This window comes from Ursus arctos, unplaced genomic scaffold (genome assembly GCF_023065955.2).
Source record: "Ursus arctos isolate Adak ecotype North America unplaced genomic scaffold, UrsArc2.0 scaffold_22, whole genome shotgun sequence".
Lineage (NCBI taxonomy): Eukaryota > Metazoa > Chordata > Mammalia > Carnivora > Ursidae > Ursus > Ursus arctos.
The window spans coordinates 52,357,051-52,374,852 of record NW_026622897.1 but is presented as its reverse complement, the minus strand read 5'-3'; the positions used below and the strand labels follow the sequence as shown (position 1 = coordinate 52,374,852).

General features: G+C 38.0%; 1 protein-coding gene across 3 annotated transcripts in view; it reads left to right on the top strand.

Annotated features, from left to right (window-relative positions):
* The window catches only part of UVRAG (UV radiation resistance associated), a 295,641-nt gene that overhangs the window by 214,850 nt on the left and 62,989 nt on the right, over positions 1 to 17,802 (top strand). For all 3 annotated transcript variants that reach the window (XM_026518125.4, XM_057317031.1, XM_057317030.1), the window contains one exon: positions 3,598 to 3,676. In XM_026518125.4, the coding sequence (XP_026373910.2) occupies positions 3,598 to 3,676 (79 nt within the window). The remainder of the gene's footprint in view (positions 1 to 3,597; positions 3,677 to 17,802) is intronic.

Here is a 17,802-nt window from a genome sequence, read left to right as displayed (position 1 = left end):
ATACACCCCTGTGTCAGTTTCTAGGGCTTCTGTAACAAATTATCACAGACTTGGTGGCTTCAAACAGCAGAAAGTTATTCTCTCGTAGTTCTGGAGGCCTGAATTCCAAAATTAAGATGTCAGCAGGGTCACACTCCCTGTAGAGGCTCTCATGGAGAAGCTTTCCTTCCCTTTTCCAGCTTCTAGCAGCGCCAGGTATTCCTTGGCTTGTAGCTGTGTAACTAATTCCTGCCTCCATCATCACATGACCTTCTCTTCTGTGTCTGTTCCTCTGTGTCCCTTATACAGACATGTATTGGATATAGGGCCCACCCGGATAATTGAGGACGATCTCTTCTTAGGATCCCTAACGTAATTGCCGCCCGTTTTCCAAATAAGATCACATTCACAGAATTTGGATATGGACATACCTTTTGGGGGCCACCATTCCGCCTATTAAACCCCCTGAATATATGTCCATTATGTGTTGCCCAGCTTCTGATTGGCTGCCTCTACCCAGGATCTTTTGGATTTTGACCGACTCTGGAGTGAAATCAATTTTCCTGTAACTTTCACCATTAACTTCGGTTCTCCCGGTTTGAAACCATGAAAACAAAAACAATTCTGGTTCTCTCTGGAAGTCTTTCGTGTGTTTTCTCTGAGACTTCTGTGCTCCAGACTAAACATCTCTGGTTCTTTCAGCCATTTCTCTCAGACCACAGCTCCCATTCTTCTAGTGAACTTGGTTGTGCTGCTTTTCTAAAGCACTCAAAGGTGATAGAAAGAATACTGAATTTATAATCGAAGACCTAATACTCCAGTCATGTCTCTTCCACTGAGTAGGTGATCAAGGCAAATCAGTTTCTTTAACAAAAACACTGGGCCACTCTACTTCACTGCATGCTTTTTATAGTCAAATGAGATTATTATAAAACCTATAAGAAATATAACCTATAAGAAGTTCCCAATTGTTCACCTATATGCTTATAAAAAAATTAACTCCCAGAACTGAACATAAATCTCTCAGGATAGTCTGACCCAGTACAAAGTAGTTGCCAGTAGCATGTTTCCTGATTATCTGCTTCTGCTTCTGTTAATACAGCCTGGGATCACAGTAGCTATGTGGTAGTCATGTCATAATTCTTTTTTCATACTGAAATTACTACGTACTCAAGAGCTCCATATCATCCTCACACATAATCTATTTATTGCTTTTATATTCATTGATATGTACCATGTAGAGTTAGTGAACTTTTCAGACAATTTGGAAATTAAATAATTTAATTTGAAATGAATTTAATGTCAATCATTTTAATCGCCTTTTCTGTAAGAGTTTTATAGTAGGAAATATATAGTTCTTCCTCCAGTTATTTAATGTGATGCTTCCCTTTAATGAATCCTATTTGTGGAGCTAAGGACATTTTTCTAGTTGTACTTGAATGACCACATTCTTATCTAAACCTTCTACAGTTTGCTACTGTGATTCTCTGTCTATATTGAATTAAGATGCCTTTGCTTTGTATCTTATGTCCTGATGGTAATAGGTTTTACCCTTTAAAATGGATTTCACTTTTCTAGATTGCCTAATAGGTTTATAGATCCATGTACTTTTGCAGAGTGAGTTGAATGTATAATAGTTAGAAGCTGTTATATTGTTCAACTTGATGTGGCCCCTTAAGAATTTGAAAGCAATGTAAGATATGAACTCTGTTCTAATGTTCGATCTGTCTTAAAATTGTCCTATTTGAACCTTTGGCTCTAATCACTCTTCAGATTTGTTTTAATGTTACATACCCACCTTATGACTTTTTCTATAAAGAAGTCCCGATGAAGTAATGAAGTCCATATTGTAAGATCCATTTTTCAAGAATTTAGAGACTTGGCTTTCAGTGTGCTTATTTCAATGTACTCTTACAACATTTGAAACTGTTTTCGTATTGATAACTTGAAAGTGGAGATATGTGTGGGATTGGAGAGCTGTGCAGAGAGTCTACATGTGATGGTTTATAGAACAACAACTACATAATACAGAGCTTTAGGACTCCACTAGATTGCTGCCAGAAGGCCCCCGTGTTATTATGTCTTTGCAGTTCGGTAGTTTCTTTGGAAGCTACCTCATACAAATTTGGATGGTTCCCAAACACCCTGGGAAAGCCTAGTGTTGCACTTTGCTTATCCTGAATTTGCTGTTATTTTAACGTATCTCAATTTAGGGCCACACCACATGGCCTAGTTTATTTTCTACTGCTTCAGTTAAATACAAAGCTGTATCTTCCTGATGGATGTGTGAAGCATTTGGTGTTCCCATAGTAGAGAATGAAGAAAGTTCACGATCTTGCTCATTCCCCAGTGCCTTTAATTTTCAGAAACTGTATGTAATCAACAACTTTCAAGAGTTTAATATAAAGGTTTTAAATTATTTCCTTTATTTTATTTTTCCTGGAAAACAGTATCCACCGAACTTCATGGAATGTATCTTTTGAAATTAAGAACATCTACTAATTGTCACCTTCCCTTCATTTCAATAGGATTAGTTTTGTTTTTGAGAATAATCATATACTGCAAAACTAAGGAAGGTGAAGTTTTCTTCTTGATCCTATCTAAATTGTGATTGATTTGTGTTTGTCTGTTTATTTCAGAGGATAGAAATATATGGTTAGTCTTGAGAATTGGGAAAATATGAGTATAATATAACCTTTTCTTCTTCATTTGCAGGGATATGAAAAAGATAATAATGAGGGAAACTTGCTCTCTAAAATAACTCATCATCTTGATAAAGATCCACAAATCTCATGCCTTTGTTAATTCAGTGAGTCAGGTTAAAATGGAAAGTCTTATGAGAGCTGTATGACATTGCCTTGGAGAAGTAACATCCAAATAGCCACTCCTGTGGATAAGAATGACTTTTGGATGAATTTTCACTCATATTAGTACTGTTGATTCGACTGGCCATCCTTGAAAGAAACAGAAATCTTACATGTTGCTTTCAAGTCTGATTTTTTTCCCTCAGTCTTCTTTTCTTTTTGATAGAAGTTGAGATGTCAGACCCAAAGTATTAGAGGAAAAAGCTTCTAGGATCTTAATTTTAGGGTGGTGAATTTATCATACATAAATATGAAACATAGTGGCCTCAACTCCTTGGGGTTAGTGGGTCACTTTTTTATGTATTAGTCCCTTGCATGACCTACTCAGTTTTTTTGAAAGTTAGTTATTTGTTTGAGAGAGAACGAGAACACACGGGTGTGCAGGGGGGGAGGGCAGAGGGAAAGGGAGAGAAAGAATCCCTAGCAGACTCCCCGCTAAGCACAGAGCCCATTGTAGGACTCAGTCTCAAGACCCTGAGTTCATGACCTGAGCCGAAACCAGAGTCAGATGCTCAACCATCTGAGCCACCCAGGCGCCCCTCAATTTTTTTTTTTGAAACAAAGCAGCCATTGATCTGATTTGACTAATTATGAAGATATTAAGATAATAGGTTGCAGTGACTATAACCAAGTGATTTAGTCCAAGTCTTTAGATATTTTTGCTATATTCAAGGAACTTCTATCTTTGTCAATAATTTGGAGGTTGTTTTTCCCAAGCTTTGGAAAACTTCTGATCCTACTTAATTTTTTTTAGGTTTCCATTATATCCAAAAGGAGGGGAGAAGTTACAATTTGATTATGGTGTCTATCTTCTGAACAAAAATATAGCACAGGTAAGTAACTTCTCTTCACTCCTTTTCTCCTTCCCACATAAAACCTACTCCCTTGGATTGCTAACCTTCCTTCTTTATAAATAAGTACTACAGTTGATTGTTTTATTTAGCCACTTACAGTGATAATGCGAAGTTCTTTTTTGGCCACAGTCTTATTTCGTGCCATTATAAATACTACTGAGAAGCAATGGGTGCATGTTGAAATCCTACTGAACTCAGAAGCCCTTTACTGAGTTGTTACTTGCTAGTAGACTATACTTGAATGTATGTGTTTATAACTTCTTTCCTCTAGTTTCTCACACAGCTTTCTTCTCTTAGATCACTTTCTTCTCTTAAACCACTTTTAGGGACTCATTTTGCATTGGGAGTTGTTTATGGAGTGAAAGTTTAGTGCCTTTGGCAAGTCCTTAATGGTCTACTCACCTATTATGCAAGAACCAAAAGAAAAGACCAACCACGTGGTCCTTCCAACCCATCTGGGGTTTTTGTGGCTTTCTCAACATTAAGCCAGTTAGTATCTCACTTAAATAAAGTCTTTCCATATGCTGTAGAAAGACCAACAGATGCTTGGGTTTGCATTTTCCTGAAAGAAATACGCAGCATTTCTTTGGCATACTTGATTGTACTTCAAGAAGGAGACATTCCGTGTATTTTCTAGTTGTAAAGGGGAAGACCATCGTCAGTGCTTTGTTTTTATTCGGACATATCCAACTGGAATATCACATGGATGAGTATCCATGGTTTGACTCTTATTTAAAGCATTATCAGCTGTATCCTCAGACCTTCTCTTTTAATAGAAGCAAGAAGATTTATGATGTTTTTGTTTTTAAAAGGCTGCTTTTTATGCATATGAATCTAAAGACTCACTGAACAGTGCTCTTATTCTTTCCTGATAGATCTAGAATTATTCCTCCATATGCTGTCATCTTTGCCTTGCTTTCCGTCATGAAATATCAGTTTAATGTTTTTTAATTTGATTTTCATTTAGATTCTTACTCATTTCTTTTTTTTTTTTTTAAGATTTTATTTATTTATTCGACAGAGATAGAGACAGCCAGTGAGAGAGGGAACACAAGCAGGGGGAGTGGGAGAGGAAGAAGCAGGCTCATAGCGGAGGAGCCTGATGTGGGGCTCGATCCCATAACGCCGGGATCACGCCCTGAGCCGAAGGCAGACGCTTAACTGCTGTGCCACCCAGGCGCCCCGATTCTTACTCATTTCTAATATTGGATCAAATTTCGAGTCTACAGTCTTTAATCATTTGCTTTATAAGCTCATACTCATTGCCTTCCCGGTCATACTGCTTTCTTATTACCACTGTGCTATCCCGTGTTCTTTACCCCAGGCAGGCAGCCTTGCTCACAGTCTCTGGCCTGTGACTCATCTTTCCATGTGCCATTCTTCCCACACCTATGCTTTCCCTCCCTCCATTTTTGGCAGAGAAGTACCTTAGTCTAAGAAATAAGACTTTAGGGGTGCCTGGCTGGCTCAGTTGGTGGAGCATGCTACTCTTGATCTTGGGATCATGAGTTCAAGCCACATGTTGGGCATAGAGCCCGCTTAAAAAAAAGGAAAGAAAGAAAGAAATAGGACTTTAATTTCAAGGCTGTCTTACGCTACTAATTATAGTTGTCGTACTATGGAAAAGGCAGTGCTTAGACAGAAGTGGCCTAAGAGTGCATGAAGGGAGAGGAGGTCTAAGTAAATTAGAGAGTACCTCCAGGTGAAGTCAGCCAATGTGGAAAAGGGCACATGAGTCCAGAGTCTGGGGGACAGGATGTCAGGAAAGTTGGTGAAACTAAGTTCTGCTCTGAATGCAGAGGTTTGTCTCTCCTTGCCCTGTTTTCTGTTTCTTGCCCCAAGTACCTACACTAAGGTCCAAAATCTGTTGGAAGATTCCAGGTGAAGCCTACTCCTGATTAAAGCTAGAGCTGAAATGCCTGGATTTCCTGGTAGATCTCAGCCGCAGACACAAACACACACGCACCCGCACGTACATCCACGTGCACATATACACACATTGAGTTCTTTCTTCTGTGGGCCCAATAGGAATGCCAGAGGATGGTGAAAGAGGTGCTACTAATAGCCCAGCTTGCTTTGAAAACAAGACAAAGATGGAGGCTTTGTGCAGTGGAAAATTTGGGAAAGTCAACCCTGCACCTCAGACTCTTAGCCTCTAGTACCTGTTTGGTCCTCACTTTGGAGCACTGCACAAGAAGCCTCTGACTTTATTCTTAACTGAACCAAGGCCACAAGCATGCTGAACTAGTTTTATTCATCTGTTTAAGCAATAGATAGTTTCTAGTTATTTTGCATCCTCTGCAACTTAAAAATCTTTTTGAAGATTTGAGAGACTACACTTGTCACTTGTGTGTGGGTTTAAGATTGATAAGTTAACTCCTTTAGAGCAAGATGCTTGCTCTCTGATGTTTTTGTCACTATGTCAGTTTTAGAAGGAGAGGACAATAAACTTTTTATAAACGGATTTTTTTAGGTTTCAGAGTGCATTCAGGAAGTCCCTTCTGACAATTTAGAAAGAAACTTTTAGCAAATTTGTGACCTTTAACCTTTTTTTGCTTCAACTCTATATGTTCCATCTTTTACTCTTTCTTGGGGAATGTTTCATTTTTGTCTTTGGCCTTAATACCATCACTTAATTACATTTCTATTTATAACAAATCAAAGAACCATTAATTAGTATGGCCCTTAACCACATATCATATCAGTAAAAAAAATTCCAACTTTTTAAAGATTAATTTTTCTATATGTTACATACTAATACATGTCGTCAAAGGAGAGTTTGTCTTCTCAGCCAGTCTCATTTATACTTCATCTCTAGAGATGCGAACAAATCATACTATTAAAATGGCCCCACCTCAGTAATTTATAAGCCAGGTTAGTGGAGGTGGATGAAAGCATTGACATGTGTTAAAGTGCCAGAGAAAAAGGAGTGAAGTCATTTAATACTGCGTCCATAACTTGGTCGAGGATTTGAATAGTCAATAGGACCTTTCATCACACAACCAGAAGTAGTAGTAAAATCACTTTTTCGGTAGAGGAAATGACAGAATTTAGTAATATTTGTTACTTCAGTATTTGGGATCAGTCCAGCCCGTTTTGAAAGCACAAGCTTAGAAAGACAGGCCTTCAAGTAGAAATCCTCAAGTGTTGTTTGAAGAGCTGAGAGGGTTGGTAAGACCTGCTTGCCCTCTTCCTGTCATTGCGGTCCAAAGGTATGTGTGTGTGTGCTCTGCTGGGTATTGAAAGTGTGTAAAGCAAAGTGCCTTGTTTTTAGTACCATTTAGTAATATTTTTCACGTGTCGGTCCCTTTGTCTGGAAATAGCTTTCTTTGTTGGTCAACATGTAACAGTACAGGAACAGGCCTGACAAAATTCAGGCACAGTATAATTAACATTGACTTAAAAAACCAGGTTGTGTCACAATTGTCAGTAAGTTTATAAGTACATTACGTTAGAATTTGTATATAGTGCAGTAGTTTGCTTTTAGTTCCCAGAACATAAAAAGTCATAAATTAAAAATTACAATACTTTTACCTTATATTTATGGAGAGTTTGATAGTTTGAAACCTATATATATATTCATGTGACCCTCATTATCACCCTACAAAATGAAAGGCACAGCTAATGTTAAATGAATTTGAAGACAGTATGGCTTTTGACATCTGTCACTGCAGTTAGGATCACATATTCTGACAGGTGTGGCAGAGATTCCCTTACTTCCATATGCTTCATTGTTCTATATGCAGCTGACCCTTAAAACAACATGGATTTGAACCATGAGGGTCCACTTCTATGTGGATTTTTTTTTTTTTTTTTTGCTAAGGACAGTACTATAAATGTATTTTCTCTTTCTTATGACTTAATAGCATTTTCTTTTCTCTAGCATATTGTAAGAGTAAGCACACAGTTATGTATACATATACAGAATATATGTTAATCAACTGGTTATGTTATTGGTAAGCCTTCCAGTCACAGTAGGCAATCAGTAGGTTCTGGGGAGTCAAAAGTTAGATGCAGTTTTCAGCTGTGTGGGCAATCAACATCCCTGACCCTTGCATTACTCAATGGTCCACTGTATTTCCATCCTAAAAGAACACAGAATCAAAGAAGATGACATTCCCAGATAGAAAAGAAACTGAATGTTCACTGAGCAGAAACAGCTGTTTTGCATCTTATGATATTTCATTGAGCAAGCACAATGATTGGAACACTGTAAAGTCTCAAAAAAATGTTGAATGTGAATGAGTGGTGATACACAGTTAAGAAACAGATCCAGAGGGGCGCCTGGGTGGCACAGCGGTTAAGCGTCTGCCTTCGGCTCAGGGCGTGATCCCGGTGTTCTGGGATCGAGCCCCACATCAGGCTCTTCTGCTATGAGCCTGCTTCTTCCTCTCCCTCTCCCCCTGCTTGTGTTCCCTCTCTCGCTGGCTGTCTCTATCTCTGCCGAATAAATAAATAAAAAAATCTTAAAAAAAAAAAAAAAAAAAAGAAAGAAACAGATCCAGAAAAATTGTGACTTGCTTAAAGTTGATGAATTGACTCCACAAGTATTTGTTGTGCATCTACCATGTGCTGTATATTCTGAGTTCGGTCTCAGCTGAGAGCACAGTGAATGAGACACACAAGATCCCCGCCTCATAAATAAGCCAGATACAGAAGCACAAATATTGCGTGGTTCCACTTATATGAATTATCTGGAGTAGGCAAATGCGTAGGGACAGAAGGTGGATTAGAGGTTACTGGGAGCTGGGAAAGGGGAAACAGGAGAGTTATTACTTAATGGTTACAGTTTCTGTTTGGGGTGATGAAAACATTTTGGAAGAAGATTGTGTTGATGGTTCCATAACATGGTGAATGTAATGATAATGCCACTGAATTAATACACTTAAAAATAGTTTTAAAATGGCCAAAATGACACATTTTATACAATACAGCATACCATAATTTTTAAAATTAATATATTAAATGCCATTGGATTATACATTTCAAGTGGTGTGAATTTTATGGTAGTGAGTTATATCACAATAAACCTGGTGTTTTTTTTTAAAGAAAGGAACCTATCTCATTAAACTTATAAGCTGATGGAAAGACAGACAGTAAACAAAATAACCTTAGATTGCAATAAGTGCTGTAATAGAAATCAGTTAGGCAATATAGTGGGAAGTAACTGGAGAGGGACCTGCTTTAGATAATGTCAAATAAGCCTTATTGAAGAAATGATATAGAGCTAAAGACATGGAGATGACCAGCCATGCAAAGAGCTAGGAAACAGTATGTTAAGGTCATGGAACAGTTAGTGCAGAAGCCCTGATGCAGGAAAGAGCTTGCTGTGTTTAAATAAAGGTAGATGGCTAATGTGATAAGAGTATAGTAAGTAAGGAGAGAGGTAGCCAAGGAGCATATCCTAGAGATTACAAAGAGTTTGAATTTTATTCTAAATGCAGAGGGAAGCCATTGAATAATTTAAGCAGGAGAGTAGCTTGATTTATTTTTTTCAAAGATTGTTCTACGTGCTCTCCTGAATTATAGAGAACTAGAAGTACGATACCATTGAGAGGGCTACTTCAAAAGAACTGGTGAGGGTTGATGGTAGCTTGGACTAGGATGGTAGGGAGAGAGAGAGAATTGAACAGATTTAAAATATGTGATGGATGGTGCCAGACATCACTAATCCTCAGGGAAATGCAAATCAATACCACAATGAGATATTATCTCACTACTATCAAAAAGACAGGAATTAGCAAGTGTTGGCAAGGATTTGGAGAAAAGGAAACACTTGTGCACTGTTGGCAGGAATGTAAATTGGTGCAGCCAGAATGGAAAACAATGTGGAGGTCCCTCAAAAAATTCAAAATAAAACTACCATAGGATCTACCAATTCCACTTCTGGGTATTTAACCGAAGGAAATGAAAACACTACCTCTAAAAGATATCTTCACCCAGGTGTTCATTGTTGCATTATTTACAATAGCTAAGGTATGAAAACCTAAGTGTCCATCAGTGGATGAAAGGATAAAGAAAGTGTGGTATGTGTACACACACACACACACACACACACACACACACTCCCTGGAAAATTATTTCAGCCATAATAAAAGAAAGAAATCCTGCCATTTGCAACAAATGGATGGATCTTGAGGGCATTATGCTAAGTGTAACAAGTCAGGTGGAGAAAGACAAATGCTGAATGATCTCATTTATTTGTGGAATCTTAAAACAAAAGTCAAACTCGGATACAGAGAATGTTTGGTGTTTGCCGGAGGTGGGGGGATTAAGGAGTGAGTAAAATGGCTGAAAATGGTCAAAAGGTACAACTTCCGGTTATCAAATAAATAAGTCTTGGGGATGTAATGTACAGCATGGGTAACTGTAGTTAATAATACTGTATCGTATATTTAAAGTTCCTACAAGAGGTGCCTGGGTGGCTCAGTCGGTTAAGCGTCTGCCTTCAGCTCAGGTCATGATCCCAGGGTCCTGGGATCTAAACCTGCTCCGGCACCCTGCTCAGCAGGAAGCCTGCTTCTCCTTTGCCTTCTGCCCCTCCACCCCGCTCCTACACTCTGTCTACAATAAAAAAATGAAATCTTGAAAAAAAAAAAAGAATTCCAAGTAGAGTCATCAAATAGGCAACAGGGTATTTGGGTCTCAGGGTAGGGAGGTCAGTAGTGGAGATACAAATTTGGGATTCATCAATATAAAAAAAATCCATCCATGGATACTTAAATCCATGGAACTGGATGATATCAACCAGGGAGAGAATGCAGAGCTGAAAAGAGAGACAAATACAGAAACGTAGAATTGGATTTAGTTCTGGGAAATCACATTTAGAAGTTGGGTGGAGGAGGACGAACTAGCAAATCCTGAGAGGAATGACCAATCAGGTAGAGAGAAAACCAGGAGAAAGTAATAATTCGGAAACTAAGAGAAGTCAACTTTTGGAAGGGAGGAGTCTTCAACTATGTCAAATTCTACTGTAAGATGAAGTAGCCAGTAGACTTGGGAACATGCAAGTCGTTGATGAGCAATTTCAGTAATCAGTAGGTGTGTTGAAGAGTGAATAGGAAGCGAGGGAGTGACATTGATTGTAGATACTCTTTTGAGGTGTTTTTTGTGAAGTGAGATGGATAAATGGGTTCATAACTGGAAAAGACGGGTTAAGGGAAGGTCTTTTGTTGTTGTTTTTGTTTGCTTTGTGGGAATGTGGGGTATGTTTTTTAAGATGGGATATACTGTCAGACCGTGTTTATATGCTGATGGGAATGATCAAATAAAGAGAAATTATCAATATAAGATGAAGAAGGGATACTTGAAGGAGTAAAGTCTCCGAGAAGGGGAGAGGAAGTAGGATACAGAACACAAGCAAACATGTTGACCTAAAATAAGAAAAGGGTACACTTTCAACAATCTTAGTTTAAATAAAAAAGCCAGTTTCATTTAAGAATGCATTGATGAAGCAGTTAAATTATTGACCCTTGAGTACATATCTTGTCAGTATTCTGTGTGATGATAAGGGAAATATACATGGAAAGCACTTCTGCTGTATACTGAAGTATAACGGTATTTCAAGGAAAAGCACTTACGCAATTGAGCTACCAGCTCAACTACCTGATTTTTCATGGAGCACCATCTTTACTTGAAAGAATAACTAAATCAACAAACTATTCAGACTTATATATTTGAAAAATACTCTTTCAAAAATGAATGAAGTGAATCTCTCAAGGGAAATCAACTGATGATAAAATTTAAGATTTTAAATGAAAATTAGTATTTTGGAAAACTTGCATTTGCCGCCATGAGAGTGACAGCTTTCCATTCCTTAAGGATGTTTTTGATGAGATTGTAGTGGTATTTAACAAATGTGATTCTTAAATATTGTGTAGTAAATGTGTCAACATTTAAAATCTATAGAACTAGTTAGCCAGTATTTTCCAGGTGACCAGTGTGTGATGCTGTGAAATCATGTACAGGTAAAGACCTGTTTAAAGTGAGAAAAAAAAAGAAGAGAGAGAGAGAGAGAGATTTTAATATAACCGATGTGAAAAGCATGTTGGTGTGGTTTGAGATTCTACATTGATAACTAACATTTAAGAGACTACTACTTGTTGAGGGGCGCCTGGCTGGCTCAGTGACTAGAGCACGCGACTCTTGATCTCAGGGTTGTGAGTTCAAGCCCCACATTGGGTACAGAGATCACTTAAAAATAAAATTTTAGGGGCGCCTGGGTGGCACAGCGGTTAAGCATCGGCCTTTGGCTCAGGGCGTGATCCCGGCGTTATGGGATCGAGCCCCACATCAGGCTCTTCTGCTATGAGCCTGCTTCTTCCTCTCCCACTCCCCCTGCTTGTGTTCCCTCTCTCGCTGGCTGTCTCTCTCTCTGTCGAATAAATGAATAAAATCTTTAAAAAAATAAATAAATAAAATAAAATAAAATAAAATCTTAAAAAAAAAAACCCAACTACTTGTTGAGTTTGTAGTATCAGAAGAATATCCATAATTATCTGAAAAGGCTATTAAAATCCTCCTTTCTTTTCCAAATATATTATCTGTATGAGGCTGGATTTTCTTAGGAAACAACATATAGTAACCAATGAGTGCAGAAGGATATATGCGAATCCAGCTATCTTCTGTTAATGTAGATATTGCAAAAGACACTTGCAAAAATGCAAAACAATGTCACTTAGGAAACAACATATAGTAACCAATGAGTGCAGAAGGATATATGCGAATCCAGCTATCTTCTGTTAATGTAGACATTGCAAAAGACACTTGCAAAAATGCAAAACAATGTCACTCATCTCTCTAAATTTCTTTTTTTTAAATATGCTTTTTTTCACTTAAAATATTTATATTAACAAGTAATAGATTTTTATTTCTATTTTATTTTTTAAAAGATTCTGTTTATTGAGAGAGAGAAAGGGAGTGAGAGAGCAAGCACGAGGGGGGTTGTAGAGGGAGAGGGAGAAGCAGACTCACTGCTGAGCAGGGAGCCCAACTCCGGTCTTGATCCCAGGATGCTGGGATTATGACCTGAGCTGAAGGCAGATGCTTACTGACTGAGCCACCCAGGCACCCCTCTATTGTTATTTTTAAATGAATTAAATATTTAAAGGTTTTCTCCATTGTAACTTGTAATATGGTAAACACTGGTATAAATGACCCATATGAAAAAAAAAAAAAAAAGCTCTTTAATGTCCTCAGTAATTTTAAGAAGTGTAGAGATCTTGAGACCAAAAAGTTTGAGAACAGCTGTCCTAGAGAATGTGGCGATCCAGATTTCCTACGAAACACCTGAGTTGCTGATTAAGACACACTTACTGGTTCCCCAAATTTGGAACATGATATAAGGGAGTTAACAGTTTGAATTCTGGTAATATGTTTGGTACAATCCAGTCCAATATGCTGAGTACAGGGCCAGCAGCTATCAGTGGGCTCTTTCATTATTGCCTTTGACTTTTCTTAAGCCAGGCCTCTTCTCTCCTTGAAAGCTCAGGAACTTAACAGCAATACTTTGAGGATCTAGTTTACAAATACTAATGATGATTTACATTTGTTTTGAATGTTAATGGACTTTTATTATACTTTTACTTCTGTATCACATTTCATGCTCCATGAAGCATGTTGACCAGGTCTATCTTTAGAGATAAGAAATTGAGCTGCTGCTATGCCAGAGGATGACAAAACTATTAAATGGCAAACAAAAATCAAGATCAAATCTTCTGACGTCAATCCGACTATATCCCACTGATGTTTCTTTTCCCTTCTTTCTTTCTTTTTAAAAATTTTTTTTAAAAATGTGGGCCTTCTTACAATCCTATGAGGTCACGGACAGCATCTGCCTTTGCAGATGGGAAGCCTGAGAGCCTGAGTTCAATAGAAGAACCAGGACTAGAACCCAGGGACTTCATGACCACTCTTCCTTTTACTCTTTTACCTCTCTTTCCCCTCAGGTTATTTGAAGACTTCATAGAAAGTAAAAGTAGCTTCTCCTTCCAAAAACAGTTGGAAACCTCTGTTCTGCCAAGGACATGGTCTTTCTCTAAAACTTGACTACTCGTGGGGCCCACAGTGCTCAGCTATTTAGAAGGGATCAATGCCAGCTTACACCCAGAAGCTTAAATTCATGTCTGTTTCTTCAACATACAGTCCAATCTATATGACACATGGGGAGAAAACGCATTTTTATTTTCTTAATTTTTGGACTCGAGAATACAAATTCCAAGGATGTTTTAATAGTCAGACTGCCATTTTTCCCCCTGCTGCCTACAAAAGTTGCCAGTAATGTAGTAGAAACTTTTTTTTAAGTCCTATACCTGTATCTTCAAAGAAAACTTTACTGTGATACAATTCACTTATACAATTCATCCTTTTAAAATGTACAATTTGGTGGTTTTTAGTATATTCATTGAGTTGTGTGGCTATCACCACAGTCAACTTTAGAATATTTTTATTGCCCCCAAAGAAACTCTGTACCCATTACTTACTCCCCATTCCCCAAGACCCCCATCCCTAGGCAGCCACCATTCTACTTTCTGTTTCTAGAGATTTGCCTGTTCTGGACACTTCATATAAATAAACTCATACAGTATGTGGTCTTTGTGATTGGCTTCTTACGCTTTCATAGATTCAAGGTTCATCCATGTGATAGCATGTATCATTCATTCCTGTTTTTTTTTTTTCTGCCAAATCATTTGGCTGTTTGAAGATGCATATGGATATATACCACGTTTTATATATCAGTTGGTAGACATTTGGGTTGCTTAAACTTTTTGGTTTATTATGTATAATACTGCTATGAACATTCATGTACAGGTTTTTGTGAGGACATGTGTTTTCATTACTCTTGGGTATTTACCTAGGAGTGGAATTGCTGAGCCATATGGTAACTGTTTAACATTTTGAGAAATTGCCAGACTGTTTTCTAAAGCAGCTACACCATTTGACCTTCTCAGCAGCAGTGTGTAAGAGTTTCAGTTTCCCTTACCCGTCCTCACCAGCACTTGTTATTTTCTGTGTTTTTGATTATAGCCAGCCTGCTGGATGCAACATGGTAGCTTATTGTGGTTTTGAGTTGAACATTCCTAATGGCTAACGATGATCTGCATCTTTTCATGTGTTTGTTGGACATTTGTAATATGTTCTTTGGAGAAATGTTTAGTCAGAAATGTTCTTGCCCATTTTTAAACTGAATTATTTGTCTTTGTTACTGAGTTGTAAGAGTACTTTTTATAACCTAGACACAAGTCCCTTCTCACATGTATGATGTGCCAAATGTTTTCTCCTATTCCATAGGCTGTCTTTTTCACTTTCTTCATAGTGTCCATTGAAGGCCAAAGGTTGTTAGGTTTTAGGTTTTTATTTAAATTCCAGTTAGTTATGGGGCACCTGGGTGGCTCAGTCGGTTAAGCGTCTGCCTTCAGCTCAGGTCATGACCCCAGGGTCCTGGGATGGAGTCCTGCATCGGGCTCCCTGCTCAGCAGGGAGTTTGCTTCTCCCACTCTTTATGCCGCTCCCCCTGCTTGTGCTCTCTCTCTCTCAAATAAATAAATAAAATAAAAATAATAAATTCCAGTTAGTTAGCATACAGTGTAATATTAGTTTCAGGTGTATAATATCGTGATTCAATACTTCCATACAACACCTGGTGCTCATTACAAGCAGTGCACTCCTTAGCCCCCATCACCTGTTTAACCCATCCCCTGGCCAGAATGGTTAAAATCAACAATGCAAGAAACAACAAGTGTTGGCAAGGATGTGGAGAAAGGAGAACCCTCTTGCACTGTTATCGATGCAAACTGGTCTAGCCACTCTGAAAACAGTATGGAATTTCCTCAAAAACTTAAAAATAGAACTACCCTATGATCCAGCCGTCGCACTAGTAGGTATTGACCCAAAGAGTACAAAAACACTAATGCAAAGGCATACATGCACCCCTATGTTTATAGCAGCATTATCTATAATAGCCAAATTATGGAAACAGCCAAATGTCCATTGACTGATGAATGGGTAAAGAAGAGGTGGAGGTGTGTATGTATATACAGTGGGATATTACTCAGCCATAAGAAGGAATGAGATCTTCCCATTTGCCATGACATGGTTGGAGCTAGAGAGGATTATGCTAGGTGAAAGGTTTTTAGTTTTGATAAAGTCCAATTCTTTAAAAAGATTTATTTATTTATTGTAGAGAGAGAGAGTGAGAGCATGAGAGCAGAGGGAGAAACAGAATCCTCAAGCAGACTCCGCACTGAGCACGGAGCCTGATGTGGGGCTCGATCGCACGACCCTGAGATCATGACCTGAGCCAAAACCAAGAGTCAGATGCTTAACTGACTGAGCCACCCAGGCGCCACAATAAAGTCCAGTTTTTTAAATTTATTTTTTCTTTTCTTGTGCTGTTGGTGTCAAAAAAAATCTAAGAAAGCTTAGTACAAGGTTTGCTTCTGTGTAGTTTCAGCTCCTGTATGGAGGTCTATGATCCATTTTGAGTTAATTTTTTTATAGAGTTTAAGGAGGAAGTCCAATTTCATTCTTTTCCATTTGAGTATCCAGTTGTCTCCGAAAAATTTGTTGAAAAGACTACTCTCTACCCATTGAGTTGTTTTGGCGTTCTTATTGGAAATTAATTAACTATAAATGTGAGGATTTGTTTCTGAACTCTAAATTCTATTCCATTAATCTATATGTCTGTCCTTATGCTAGTACACCCTCTATCTTTTTTCTAAAATTTTTCTAAAGTATTTTCTAAAAAAATTTCTAAAATTTTCTTAAGTATTTTCTAAAAAAAAAAAAGTATTTTCTAAAAGTATATTCTAAAAAATATTTTCTAAATTCGTTAATAGTATATGCCAATTGTAGAACATTTTTTAAAGATTTAATTATTAGAAGAGAGCATGTGAGTGGGGGGAGGGACAGAGAGAGAGGGAGAGAAAGAATCTCAAGCAGACTCCCTAGTGAGCATGGAGACCACAGCGGGCTTGAGCCCAGGACCCTGGGATCATGACCTGAGCCCAAATCCAGAGTCAGCCACTTAACCAACTGAGCTAACCAGGCACCCCATAGAAACTTTTTAAAGTACGAAAGAAGATAGAATAACAGAACTTTTAAAATAGTCTATAATCTTGTCATTCATATGTGCCTTCCAAATCTTCCAAACTTTTTGTCTTTTTTTAAAATTTCCATTTCTTTTTTTTAAAAAGATTTCTTTATTATTTAATTGAGAGAAAGAGAGGTAGAGAGAGCACGTGTGGGGTGGGGGACAGGCAGAGGGAGAGGAAAAGAGAGCATTTCAAGCAGACTCCCCACCGAGCGTGGAGCCCAACATGGGGCTCAGTCTCATGACCCATGAGCTCATGACCTGGGCCAAAATCATGAGTCAGACACTTAACCAACTGAGCTACCCAGGAGCTCCTTGTCTTTATCTTACATAGTTGAGGTAACATTATATATACTGCTGTGTATCTTTTTGCTTTTTTGAACACAAGCTTTTTTCCAAGCCATTAAAAACTCTTAGTCAATTCTTTTAATATATAAAAGTATTTTTTTAAATATATAGTTTTTTTTTAAGATTTTATGTATTTGAGACACAGAGAGAGAGAAGCACAAGTGTGGGGGGAGGGGCAGAAGGCGAGGGAGAAGTAACTCCCCGCTGAGCAGGAACCCCCCTCCCCCCCCCGCCAACATGGGGTTCGATCCCAGGACCCTGAGATCGTGACCTGAGCTGAAGGCAGATGCTTAACTGACTGAGCCACCCAGACGCCCCTCTATGCATATATTTTAATTTAACCATTCTTATAATCTTGGACATTTATTCTTCTAGAGTTTTCTTAAAAACATGGTTTTGGTTATGATATTAGTTAGCACTAATACATGTTTACATATACTTATTGTTACACATATTATTATGTTATCTGTATATTAATATATTTCTGCCCTGTAGAATGACATATTCAGATATGAGATGTAGTAAGGTGAATACTAAAGCAGCTCATAGTGGTAGAAATCTTGTCTCTCAAACTTTTCTGTGGGTCCTATAATGTTTCCACTAAATCATTTCAAACCTAAGCTTTATGCTCATGTGAACAAAGCAGATTTTCAGTTAAATCCTTACT